This window comes from Barbus barbus, assembly GCF_936440315.1.
Source record: "Barbus barbus genome assembly, chromosome: 3".
Classification (NCBI taxonomy): Eukaryota; Metazoa; Chordata; class Actinopteri; order Cypriniformes; family Cyprinidae; genus Barbus; species Barbus barbus.
The window spans coordinates 23,242,022-23,256,180 of NC_136731.1; the positions used below are offsets into that span (position 1 = coordinate 23,242,022).

Sequence of the window (14,159 nt, forward strand, 5' to 3'; positions counted from 1 at the left end):
TGCGGCAGCCATTGCACTGGTGTTTCAAAGCTCACAAAAGAGGTTACAACACTGGCTTCAAAAATAGAGTTGATTATTAATAGTGTTATGAGGCTGCTGGCATTGGTTGCATCGGCCTATTTCACTCAGCACACCTTAGGCACGCATTTCTTTCATTGCCAGTATTAACCAGTTGGGTTAATATGGGTCAATAAATTGGGTTAATATTTATCAACAGTATTTATTAATATTTATCAACATGATTCACTGCAGTATAAGCTTTTATGAAGCAACAAATAATTTGCCTGTTTTTTGAAAATGGTTTATAGCTACAATTCGGGGATTGCCTTTCATCTAAATTACTATTTTTATAATCCATATTACAATATATACTGCATATATGCTAAATATAATTTTGTAACAAATATATGTGTTTAATCTCTATATAAAGAAACCAATACAATGTGATGTGTGTGTTTTTGTTCAAAAGTTTTTTGTTTTAAGAAATAAATAATTGTATACTGTATACAATTGCAGGATGCATTCAATTGTTTAGTAATGAGATTAAAGACGATTAGAATGATACAAAATATTGATATTTCAAATAAATGTTGGTCTTCTGAACTTTTTATTAGTCAAAGAATCCTGAGAAAAAAATTAAGAGGCACAACTGTTTTCAACATGAATAATTAATAACAATAAATGTTTATTCAGCAGCAAATCAGTATATTATAATGATTTCTGAAGGATCATGTGACACTGAAGACTGGAGTGATGGTGCTGAAAATTCAGCGCTGCGTCACAGGAATTAATTACATTTTAAATATTTTAACACAGAAAACAGTTATTTTAAATAGTAATCATATTTCACAATATTGCTATTTTTTCTTGTATTTTTGATTAAATAAATGCAGCCTTAGTGAGCAGAAGAGAATTATTGCAAAAAAAAAAAATTTAAAAATCTAACGGACCCAGAACTTTGTAACCTTTGTAACCTAATATATGTGTAAAATATTAAATTATAGTTTTCCCTCAAATAAAATCACTACATAAGATCAATGTTCCATAGTCTTGCCATTCTATTTGGCTATAGATTGCACATTGAAGCTTTGCTATAGACAGACTTGCTCTATAGACAGTGTGCTCTAGTTCTGTAGTGTCGACCAGGTCAGGGTGTTTCCGATCAGACAGTCTGGTGTCTCAGGAGAGATCTAAATCTCCTCAGCCCAATCCCTCATTTTGTCCCAGTGTTTTCTCTCTCTCTCTCTCTCTCTCTCTCTCTCTCTCTCTCTCTCTGTGCCAGACTCATTTTGAATAGACTCTTATGTCAGCTCTGTGTTTGGGACCTGTCTGTCTGCTTCTGTGTCCTCACACACAGATTGTGTAACATCCTCTTCGTTTAAATGTAATCTGAACGCAATCAGAACAAGGGCTTCAGTTTTATTTCAAGGACAATGGATTCAAAGAACACAAGTCGACAAGACCTGTTCGATACAATACTGCAGGCATTGTATGTTTGTTTCATTCAGCTAAACTAAACCAGAACTCAACAATAAGATTTTTTCATTGTTCTGTAGATATATGTATGAAGAGATCGATATTTAAATAGATAGATGGATAGACAGATGTAGATGCAGATAGACAAATTTAATGCACACACACACACACATATATATATATTCATATATTTATATTTAACACATTTAATACATTTAATGCGCACATTTCAATGTGTTTTGTACTTTGTGTAGATTTGAAAATTATATATAAAAAAACATTTTGTATTTATTTATTTGTTTGTATTTTGCTTATATATTGCTTATGCATGTATTTATGCATATACGTATGTAAGAATAGAAAATACAGATGGTGTATAATGAAATCCCATGACCACTTTGGTGGTATACGGTGACCTTTATTTTGCTGATTTTATTTGAATTAAATTGGCCTCCAAGGTTACGAATTATGCAATCATGAGTTAGCCACCGGAAACATTTAAAACTGCAGAATTTTCAGTAACATTGTTCAACACATCACATAAAACCACATTTAAGTTTTCAAGCCATTGTAAGTGATTAACAAACATAATGTATAGAGCAATACAGCACTGGTGTGAAAGGGTTAAGTGACAGTTACACCAGCTGACCCAAAATTATCTCACATGTACCTCGGGCAGTCCTTATTGGAGAGCGGAAGTAAATGTTACTTGTTTAGGCAGCACACCGAGTAACTAGATCAGTATTACATAAGTAAAGTAAGCCGGTGGTAAAGTGAGACTGATGTGAGTCAGTGTGCCAGTGTAAGAATTACAGAACCTCAGACACTTTGAACTTCTGAGATGGACAACACATTAACATACAGACATCTGTCTCCACATCCCACTGAGAGAAAATGTGGGAAAATGCCTCTCTCACATATGCATCAGTTCCTTTTCATCCCCTCTTCCCCTCACCCATCCTTCCCTTCACTCAGCACACTCAGAATGATCGATAGTAGAATGTAATGTTCTACATTAATGCAAGTGTTATTTACAGTCATGTTTGGTATCATTTGAATTGTCTCAGGGCGACTGGTACAATGGTCTCATTCTTATAAGAAGTAAACTAAAAGGTAATACAGATCCTAAGAGTTCAGAGATATTTTGCACACTGTAGAGGGTGGGTCAGTTCCCAGTGGTTTTCATGCAAATTACCTTCTGTCACAAAAGGTGTTAACTCGCAAATTACAATTGTTAGCTTCTGTCTCCATCTCAGGGGTGTTGGTCTTGGTCTGAAGTACTTAAGGAAATGTTGCAAAAGGATCGGCGCAAATTCTGTAGCCAGAAGCCCGTAGTGTGGTGTCTCAATACTTCACAATATGTATTTCTATAAAGTCAGGTATGCATCCTTTACTCGTAGATTTATCTTTGAGAATTCGATGTTTTGTATTGATATGATTTGATCTCTTTGAATTGCTGTGTAATTGACATAATACATACAGTATTTACCTGACTGATAATAAATTGTTACATTTGACCTTATTCTGTTTTACTCTGTAATTATTGACTCTAGTAGATTACGTTGCATCCTTGTTAAAGACATGAGCAACCGAATGAACGAGTAAATATAAAGTCAAGAGTTAACTAGAATAATCAAATATCAGAAGAATACTAATTAGAAATAGACAAGCAATCAATTTACATTTCAACCTAAATATGAGATCTTAATAATATGGAGTCAGATTAAATAATAAAATGGAGTCAGATTAGAGTTTAATTTAAATTGAAGAACTTTGCACATTGAAAAGACCAAACACGCAGGAAACCTTCATCCACCATTGGATACCTTCTTTGGGCCAAATGTGTGGACCTTACAGTCAGTATCTCATGATAGGCCAGACCAAGATATTCAACACGTCTGCCCTTTTGCAATGTTGCACCAGATTGACAGAAGACATAGGTTGTTTATTCTTGCCTTTGTTCACTAATCTCTTTCAGCTTGAGTGAAATTATTTTTAGAGGGCAGTCAACACTTCTTCAAACATACTGAAAGATTCACAGTTATGTAATCTGATGTCAATACATTTGATTGAATAAGGCTGTAATTGCATGTTACGAAATCTAATTACATAACGGCAGTGTATAATTACGTAGGTGGATAAAGTATTAAAAAAGGACGAACACATGAATAATGCAACAATTTTTTATTTTGATTTTTTTGTTGAATTTTTGAAATGCACCCAACCCTAGCACTGAATATTAGTGTTTTTTACAATATGCATCTATTTCAAAACAGAGCAACAGAACAGCAGTGCCACGGTCTACTCAATAACAGCAAACAAGCCTTGCTCATTCTTTTTGATAAAACCATAAGAAAATAAAAACATCAAACATCACTCAGTTTGACACAATGAAAGGACAAAGGGGGATAGGTGACATTGTGGTGAGCAATTACAAAATCACAATAAACAGGAAATAAAGACGCAGCTAGTGATAAACAGGACAACACTTAGCCCCCAAAAAACAGTTCATTTAAAAAGCACAATACAGTGTTGTGAGTAAAAATATTTTACATTTATACACAAGTGCCATAAGTTAATGTGACATGTAGACTTATCTCAGGAACAATACAATTGTGGCTAAATTGAGTTACACCTGAAAAATTTACAAGCATTCTTTTAAATGTAAAAAAAAAGAAAATAATAATAATAATAAACCTCAACAACTTTGATCAAACCTCATTTTTTGGCAGGGAAACATATGCAGGGTAGTGGTTGACTAGCGAGGAGTCAGCCAACCAGTTAAAGACTGAAAAACTGCAGTATCAGCTAGCTGAATCGCTTAAATAGGGGCCTCAAGGGCAAACGGTCAAAGACACTATGCTAGTAATCATTCATTTATACTGATGTAAGCAGGGTGGAGCTTTCCTGTAAACCCCACGCTAATAAGAGCAAACATTCCTTTCACACTCATAACCAGAGAGAAAGAGAAAGCCATTTTGTATTACGCCTATCGACAGTTCTCTCTGTAACAGGTTACGAAGCAAATCAATGTTTTTACATCAGTTGGTGTATAAGGAAAACTATAAACATGGAGGAGGCTACATAAAAGGGAAGCTAGATGTGTACTTTTAGGATAGGTTTAAGGTTTTAAACATTATCTGGAAAAGACATTTTTTTTTAATGTTAAACGCCAAGTAATGTTTCAAGACCAGACAATGAGTTAAAACTGCAATGAAAACACATTTAACATCTAGGACATGAAGCTTACATTAACCTGCTAATGTATCTGTAAAGGCTTTGGGGCATTTTGTGATTTTCCTATAAAAGAGTTTCTAAAAAAAATATTTAATTGCAAATTGTTAAAGTAAAAAAAGGAGTTTATATTAAGTGGCATCTCAAACAGCAAACACACTGATATTGTACAGTATTTTTGACAAGGACAAATTCATTAGTCACTGAACTCCCTATTTTTTCATGTAATCTTTTTGTTTTCTTAAAATATATTCATATATAATATTTATATCACATTTTATACACACAAACCACATGCCTGATCAAGGAGGAGTGGTTGTTAAATGCTGTTAAATGTGGGAAAAGTGATGGGGAGCACTAGTTAGAAAAGCAGAGAGAGGTAGGGAGCAGAGAGAGGTATGAACGTAAAGCCATGTTTCTTTGGTCAAGGGAAAAGTTCCCTGAATCTTCTGGTGTTTGGTATGTTTAAAAATGGTGCACAGTCACCTGCAGATGTTCTGTTGTTAAGATGTGGTCAAAAACTAAGAAAGGGGCACTTGAAGTTGCCTATTTACAAATATGAATCCATTACAATGCCTCACATATGGTAAATATTGCTTTTGAATTGAATGACACACTTTGACATCTTGCTGCAGCATGGGAACTACAGATAAGTGCAATCAATAGCATGTCATCCTATTTCATTCTGTTGTAAGTGCTGCTGTAACCTTAAGAAGAGGTCAAACAAACAAACAAACCAAACCAACAAAAGGTAAGTATATACATTATGGTACAATGCAGCAGTCCTGACAATGTCCACTTCTCTTATCCCTGGGCATTCGAACAGGGAATGGGGTGAAGGGTACAAGATCAAGGTAGGACCTCAAGATGGGTTTATAAAAAGTATTTCGGGCCTTTAAATCAAGACCCAAGTGAGTCCCAGTTTCAAGTTCAGTCATGTCTCTTGTTACCACCGTTACGCATACTGGATTCCTTCTTCCCACAGTCGAAGCTTCCAGCCAAGGTGTCCTGCTTGCAAAACCCTGGACTCGACTGGCTGCCAGATTGAGACAAGGCCAGGTAAGGATGCTGAGGTAATGGCTGGAAGTTAGCAGGTGGTGTCGATGGCGAGTCTTGAGACGATGCTCTCCCGTCGCTCTGAGCTCTGTGTTTGAGTCTCAATTTGTGGGGTAGGGCAGTGCCTTTGATTTCCGCTTGGCCGTCTTTGCATTGGCTTGGTGAGAAGGAGCTCTGGGTCATGAATATGTGAGGGTGGTAGCTGCCTGTATCAGAGCAAGAAGAAGAGGGAGACTCATCATCGGTGGACCCCTCTTTATCAGAGCTGCGGGGATCCCCGTCACTTGAGGAAGTGTCCTTTCCTGTATGACCCTCATAGTACTCTTCTTGTCTCAAGCTTCCTTCGTAGGTCAGCACTGGTGGCTCATCATTCTCTAAGGTTCCATTAGAACACTGGTACATCCGTGGGTCATCTCCTTCTTCTGGTCCCATTAGAAGATCTGGGGCAGCAGCATCAACCCTGTGGGTCTGTCGTTGAGCAACGTAAGCTTGCCTTTCGGCTGCTTCCCCATCTGGGTTCTCATAAGGAGCAGAGTCCAAAGTCTTTCTCTCTAGCCGTTTAGACACCTCTGCAAAGCTTTTGGGACTTCCGGTTGGTGCTTCAGTATGCTGTGTGAGGTTCTGCTGTTCTTTACGAATCATTTCCTGAGTTTCCACAGGATACGAGACACTGCTTGAACGGTATAGGATAACACTTCTTTGAGCGGATTGTTGGATGACTGGACTTGCAATGGTTTCTTGGCGTCGTTGCCTCTGTTGGTTGGCTGAATAATCTGGCTCAAAAGTGGGCTGGTGAAATACTGCAGGCAATCTAGAATGAATGTTTAGCATGAGCTGTGTGGTAGTGCTGTTGACAATGTCCATATCTAGACCCATCCCCTCCTGCTTGATGTCATACACAAGTGGCTCTGGGCTGTCCCGAGACGAGCCATCGGACATATCGGAGAGGGAACCTCGTGGGGAGTACTTTGCCATTTTCGCATGCCCGTCCCCTCGAACAGACTGCTCCGTTTCAGAAGAATCAGAGTTCATCAACATCTGAGAAACACTTGAGTAACCACTGGAAGATGTGGAGTTTCCCCCAGGACTTCCATTGACTGCTCCACCAATCTGCTGACTCTTTTCCATGTAGGAGGCTGTGCTTATCATACCAAACCTGAGCTTAAGTTGTAAAAGCTCAGTTTTCAGGCGAACATTCTCATCATTCAGCGCCATAACTCTGTTCTCTAGGATCATGTCATTATAGCGCCGTTTCTCCCGGGAACGCTTGGCTGCCTCGTTGTTCTTGCGTCGCTTTTCCCAGTAGGATGCATCCTTATTGTCATCTGAGATGAACTCACGCTTGCGTCGACAGCTCATGTTTGGCTTTGGTTTAAGAAGGCGGCTCTGGCGAATGTTGCTTTGAGGTGAATGGAGAAGATCACTGTAGTCCAGAAAGCTTTCGGTGTTCTTTAAGGTTTTGCCTGCACTGGAATTTGTTGAAATTTGTAAGCTCAAACTTTCCATTGTTCCTCAATGGGAGCCAGTTTGGGACCTCGGCTTCACCACTGATAATGGAAATAAATAAGAAACAGGTATGGGGGAAAGGTGGCTACGGGAATTCCTGTAGGATATGCCGACAAACAGCGGACTGGAGAATCTCCAACTAAGTAGCTGGATAGTCAAAGACTTTATGAGGTATTTTAGTCCCTGGAAAACAGAACCTCATTGATTTTGTTGACGTGAAGCTCAAGCAAATATCCCTTGATGATCAAGTGTCCAGTTTGCCTTAGAAGAGTAAGACGGTGCACCTCGGTATGAGTCTCCTGCAATTAACACACCCGAAGCACTCTTCTGTCTGTCTTGCGCACAATGTCTTTCAAAGCCAAACAGGGGAATGAAAGAGGGTCAATAAAGTCCTGAAGTACAGGAAATGTGACCAAATTTGCTTAAAGGATTCTGACCCCTTTTCTTTGTTTTCACTTTTATTCCTTTATGTAAGGGCTCTATCAAGCTGACAGAGATGTGTCCCAGTGCCTTGGGCGTGTTGGAGGATATAGGTCACTCGGTCTGCCCCAGCTTGTCAGCCTCTTGGGGAGGGGTCCTGCTACTCCCAAAGCCTCCAGCTGGCTGTTCGATGAAAGGCTGCAAACATTAAAAAGAAAAGAAAGACAGATTTGTTAATCCTCGAAAGCTAAAGAAATTCACAGTTTGCCGTTAGGCACTTCAAAGAAATCTTTTAATTTGTTGTGCTTTTTAATTTTTAATGAAACTCTCCATGCTTCTCTGCGTGGCTGGGTAATCAGAAGATTTAGAAGTGGAATGTTCAGCCGTGTCTTTGTCATATCCTCTTGCTTCATCTACTCAACCCTGACAACCACAGAATGTTTTCTGTTGCCATGCAACCACCGTCTGACCTTCTAACCCTGCTATTGATTTGTCTGTCTGCGACCCTTGACCTTTACCCTCTGGCTAGACACTGGACTCTCATGATGCAAAGAGAAAGAGAGGTTAGGAATGCTATCCGTGATTACCCAAGCTGCACTTTTTTTTTGGTCACCTACAGCTAAACAGAAATTACCTAAAATTAGTTTCCTCATACTGACACAAGTTAAACATCACCCTTTGTACAGAATTCAGTCAATACTGTTCTGTAAACAGGACTATACATATGGTAAACATTAGCAATGAACACATGATTTGTTTTAACATTTTGAAATCTTATCCTGTATTACATCATCTGCTCTGAGGGAAACAGTGCAAGAGGCTTCTGCTTTTGAAACATTAACATCAAAGGTTACAACACATCTCCCCTTGGCTGCACAGTCCAAACGCTCTGGTGCCCCAATATGCAATGGGGCCCAGGAACTGAATTATGAAAAACATTAAAACTTCATTTTTTAATGACTACTCACTAAAATGCTTTCAAGGAGAACTTTCGGGGGAAAAAAAAAAAAAAAAAAAAACTTTAGATGAAAAATGAGGAGAAGCCAAGAAAACCTCATAACAATAATTACTATAATGGCAGATAAACTGAGGTCAGGTAAAAGGCAAACCAGGTTTTATGATCTGTGGATTGAGAGCTTTGCAATATAGGTCAGGCATATCTGGAAAAAGGGGAGAAGGGGAACATTCCATCAACATGAGTTCAGATCCAGGGGTGGTAACTGTTTCAGCCATCTAAAAGTGAACACTAATGGAAAAGCAGAGTCGCCAATGATGATTAACTCAGCAGCCAGTGGGCAATTCCACATTGCTGTGATCCGATCATGACCTAAACTGAGCACCAACTCCCTATTTCAATGTCACGATGTTGTTCAGCTGAAGTTGGCTGATTTCCTTTTTTTCCCCCTATAAAACTTGCACACAAATTTTACTGAAAATATCTGGTCTTAATCCATTAATCTACTATGATACTCTCTAATATTCCTAATATTTGTTCTCTAACAATAAAAGAATAAATATAAAGTGAACAATCACAAATTTTAGTTTACACAGAGTTAAAGCATTGCTATATTTATTATTAGGAGAAGCAACAGTAAAAGACACTCTTAGTTAAGACTATACTTGCGTATCTAAAACAGCACCATGACTCTGTAGCATTAAGTATGACATCTGCATCAGAAATTAGGCAGATGAACGCAGTGTAATCCCATGATCTGGCTGCCCTTTTTATGGTTTATGTTCTTCACATCCCAGATATCGGAGGCAACATTACGTAACTACAGACAGCTTAAGCCTCTTCTGATGGCTTCAATCAACACTTTCTGGTTTAGTCTGGTAATGCAAAGGGACAAAACAGTAATTTTCCTCTCTTAATTAGTTGGTGCCATGAATGGAATAAGTTCAATTTTTATTAAATGTAAATAATGTTAAACAGGGAGTTTCATGAACCAATAGACACTTAAGTGAGGCACAAAACTCAAAGAGTCTCCCTGAATGACCCACTGACCTAGAAACTGGGAGAGAGAGAGAGAGAGAGAGAGAGAGAGAGAGACAGAGACAGAGACAGAGACAGAGACAGAGAGAGGCAGAAAGGGCAAGGGAATTAAAGTGTTTGAGAGAGGTGAGGGATAGATTGAGGATACATGGAAAGAAGGGTAAAAAAGGAAAATGTAGGGAAAAGATTTTGCAGACAATTTGCTGAATGCCAGCTACACAAACACAGTGCTTTCAAAAAAATCCCTAAAAACAACAAAAAAGCCACATCAAAGATCAGTGCCAACTTCCCAATTATCTGAGAAAACTGAGAAGACGGAGTAAAATTTTTAAATTATTAATACTGGCATAGTATTTAGTGCTACTCTAGGGTATATGGTCAAATTTGTGAGAAAAACGCTCGATTGAGTTCTTTTTAGTGATTCCGTCAAACCATCTGCTGAATCAGACTGAATTAAACAGGATTCATTGACTAAATCAATCAGACTCATTTTCTCAATGAATCACTTCAGATTATTCACAAATAGCAATCATTATTATCGACCTCAAATGAGTAGAGCACCTTTATTGTGTTGTGTGTACTTTTGGAATACAGTTTTAAAAACTGAAATAGCTCAAATAAAATTCTAATTATTATAAATGTAAATACTGTGTCTCTTTCATTCAATCTCTTCCTTTTATAATGGAGGGAAGGGAAGAGACTATAAATAAAAATAGTTAGTGGATGAGTTATTCAGACTGTCAACCACACCCATGTTCTATCTCCTCACATTAGCAACAATGCAACTAAATTATCAAATCTTAAGCATGGAGACACCAATAGCCAAACTTAAAGAATCTGACATGACACACCTGTGTCTGTTATTCAAAACTGCCATTGATTATCATGTGGCACATGGATTAAAAACATAATACCTAATAATTGATCTCACTGGATGACCTTCAATTAGCAAAGCTTAAAATTGTTATGAGACAACAAAACCCGATTCCATTTGCCCTGTATATAGGATATGGGTTATATTTTTTGCATGTGAGCTTTCATTGGGGAAGAAATAGCATGTCTGTCCCACTGTAGTCTTAACTTGGGTGAGGCCTGGAAACTATAATTCAGCTCAAATGTTTCATGTGTTGCTTTACAGCAGTTTTAGTAATGGAAATAATGGGAGAAGGCGGAGGTGCTGGATTTCATTGTGGCCATGTAATTGACCCTGGGGCAGAATATAATATTCGGCACGTGGGTTAGGAGCAAATTTTTTTCTCTCCCGTGGATTCCACGCCTGGGTTTATCTCCTCCAGCAGGAGGAGGGCAGGCCTTGGACAAACAGGAGGAGTTCCAAGCCAACTCTTTCTAAAAACACACTCATATCATCCTCTATTGAAAAAAAATAAATGCTTTGAACAAGTCCATGTGTTTCAACAGTCACATGTGCTCTCTTGCCACAAAACTAAACGGTAATTCGCCTCTCCCTGTTAGCCACATCGTCACAATAACGACACTCCTCCTCCCTATCTTCCTTTCTCTTTCACTATGAGAAATGTTAAGAAACTGAATGAATGTTTATTGCTTAAAGGGTACAATAAACCAACAATGACACCGTACTTAACAAAAGTTTTTTTATCTATGAACAATCTTTAATATTCATCTCCACAATTTAACACTCAGAGAGCTGGCACTACTAATGTGTGTTTTTTTTTTTTTGGCATTGTTGTTGAAGCAGGTCCCAATTTGCAAGATTTTGTTGTAAACTGGCAGAATCTTTGTTCTTTGTTATGGCAGACGAGAGGGTGTGTTTTCCTCAGGATTATGACCTACATTCTGCGCTGGCACAAAAGGCAGTTCGTCTGATGCCCCTGATGCCTTAAAGACCCCGTATATTTTTAAAATTTTTATTTGAGGCTTCTCATTTCTCACAGTTATGTAACTCTTAACACAAGAAAGACTGCATAATGTCAAAAGAAAACAGCACGTTGTCAAGCAAATCTCATATCCACAAATTTTAGGCTGGTTGTCATGCATGCATGCTTGACTTATTGCTGTGGAATCCTACAGTGAATATTTGCTTACTACATAATACACTTTGTTGAATCTAAAATTTGTAATCCAGAATCTTATGATTTAAAACATAGCCTACTTATACTATTCTTAGCACACTACATTGTGTCATAAGGGGCAAAACAAAAAAGAACTAACTTAAAAACACAATGATTACACATGTAAATTACACTGTATAAACATGTAATCAAAAATGAGGAGCTCAATAAATCAGTTTACAACCATCTGCCAGGAAGCTCAGGAAATGCAAAGTTTATTGAATCTATAATCATTATATACACAAATCGCATGCACATCTGAGGGATCTGACTGACCACCATAATTAGGTTTCAACTAACTAAAAAAAGTTAAGAGTGCGGTAAATAGTCGCCATCCCTAAGGTAGCTACGGTTTCGTTCATTATCTTATAAATACTGAAATTATTTAAATCACTGCATTCACAATTATTACTTAAACTTAAAATAGCCAGATTTCTGGCAGAACAAAAAAATCCCTCTGAATGTTACTGGATAATTCTCACACTGTGTACCAGGATAAAATATTGATGGATATCAATAACGTAAACGAGCAAGCTTGTGCAAGCACTGCATGTAGTTAGACAATTGCATTTTACATGCAACAAAGTTACAGTCGGTATTTGCTCGCGTCTGAATACCAGGAAAGAGTTAACGGGTCTGAGTCTTGTAACGCAAACACCCGCGTTAACCTTTACCGAGCACGGTTACACGTGACAGCGAGAAGTGTGTCCGGGATTTTTCCTCCCAAAGCGCCGCATTAACCTCCTAACCCAATTGGATTTCACACGTTGTGAAAACTTTAATTTAAACGTCATTGGCGAACATTAAACAGTAACCACATATCAAGACATTTCCAGCGATATAATGTAATATGTTAGCGTTTTAATAAAAAAATATAAGCGTTACGTCCGATTGAAATTTCTGTAACTCCGATTCATATATTAATGTTGAAATGGCGCGATATTATATCAAGAACCCAGTACACGTAAATAAAAAAATCTGAAAACTTTTGTGCCTGATGAATTGTGTATGGAAACATAAAAATATTTTACGGGCATCAAGTGCTAAATGTCCTGTCAGCAGTCGCGGGGGGTCCTGGCCTCGCCTTAACGTTGCGAGCATGCACATTGAGCAACATCCGAATCTGTAATGAGCATGCGTAAACACACAAAAATAAACTAAACCTTTATTTGGGAGTAAACAAAAGCCGTTGCGTTTCAAAAATCATAGCTACTTGGATTAACTTCAGTTACCTCGTAAAATAACCGCAAGATCACGTCAGAATCACAAGCATCACCAATGCAGTTGTGAGCATACAATGTTTGTGTGAGCGTGCACCCAAAATTAGTAAGCAATTAAACAAACGTACCGTTTATGGCTTTTGTCCTTGTATCCAAAATATTTTTGTCGCCCGTTGACTATTATTAGCGTCTTTGTATCAGCCTCGGTGATGCACACACAGTACACGCCGTATCCAGTACGCATCCGCAGCCCATGTGTTTTTGCCCTGGCACCTTGTGCGTTGTGTTGTGTTGTGTTGGCGAGGCGCTCCAGTATCCTGCAGCTAGCTGCTTCTGTTTAGAAATGTATGTTAGTAGGTCAGCGGTTGCATAACAGGACGCTTCGGGTGCCTCGTCACGTTTTGTTTCTCTCTTTTGCCCCCACCTACGTCCAGCCCTCTCTCCTCCCATCCGCAAGCCTGTGGCGGCGCGAGCGCATAATAACACTGGGAGGGATCAGGCAGGCGGCCAGACCTACTCTCAGATGTAGGACGGTCATATTCATAATAAGGCTGACATGGTGAAAACATGTAGATATTAAGGCTATGTGACTTACCTCTTATGATATATCTATGAAAATGTATTCGGGTAATTGCACATAACACTCTCCTTCACAGTTTTTTAAATTGTGGTTTCCCCTTCAGATGTTGTAAAAAGTGGTTACTAAATAAATAGAAGTATAAACAAGTGCCTTCTGAAGGACTTGACCCAATTTCCCATGCAAATCAATGTTTTGCCAGCTGATTTTTATTTAGCTTAATATCTGAGTGAATCCCAGTGACAGTATTTAAGAAGAAATTATTTGTAAAGTAGGCCTACATATTTCACCCCATTTTTTTAAACAAAGGAAAATAAATAAATAAATAAAATCCATTTAGAAGACCATTAAGATACTTTGCGGTTTATACTTTATAAGATAGATACTTTATTTTCAGACAATAAAGCACATTTACTTCCGGTTATTACCCAGAATTACTGTAATGCATCTTGACATTTTACTTTTGCATTGATGATATTTGTATTGATATTCTGTATTGTACTATGTTTAGTAAACTTTATACAGGATTTTATGTTCTATTTATTTTCAATTATGATTAAAATGACTGCAATACCATAATATAGCAA

The 14,159-nt window shown here is 38.0% G+C and overlaps 1 protein-coding gene across 1 annotated transcript; it reads right to left on the reverse strand.

Annotated features, from left to right (window-relative positions):
• Nucleotides 1-3,650: 3,650 nt before the first annotated feature.
• Nucleotides 3,651-13,374, reverse strand: LOC306858113 (uncharacterized protein). The gene is made up of 2 exons (XM_079398508.1): nucleotides 13,124-13,374; nucleotides 3,651-7,890 (listed from the first exon to the last, which is right to left on the reverse strand). Exon 2 carries the CDS (start codon nucleotides 7,270-7,272, stop codon nucleotides 5,641-5,643), a length of 1,632 nt encoding a protein of 543 aa, XP_079254634.1. The 5' UTR covers nucleotides 7,273-7,890; nucleotides 13,124-13,374; the 3' UTR covers nucleotides 3,651-5,640.
• Between the last annotated feature and the right edge of the window lie 785 nt (nucleotides 13,375-14,159).

Excerpts from the sequence above, each read along its gene's own strand:
- LOC306858113 (XM_079398508.1), bottom strand. The coding sequence starts at position 7,272 with ATGGAAAGTTTGAGCTTACAAATTTCAACAAATTCCAGTGCAGGCAAA.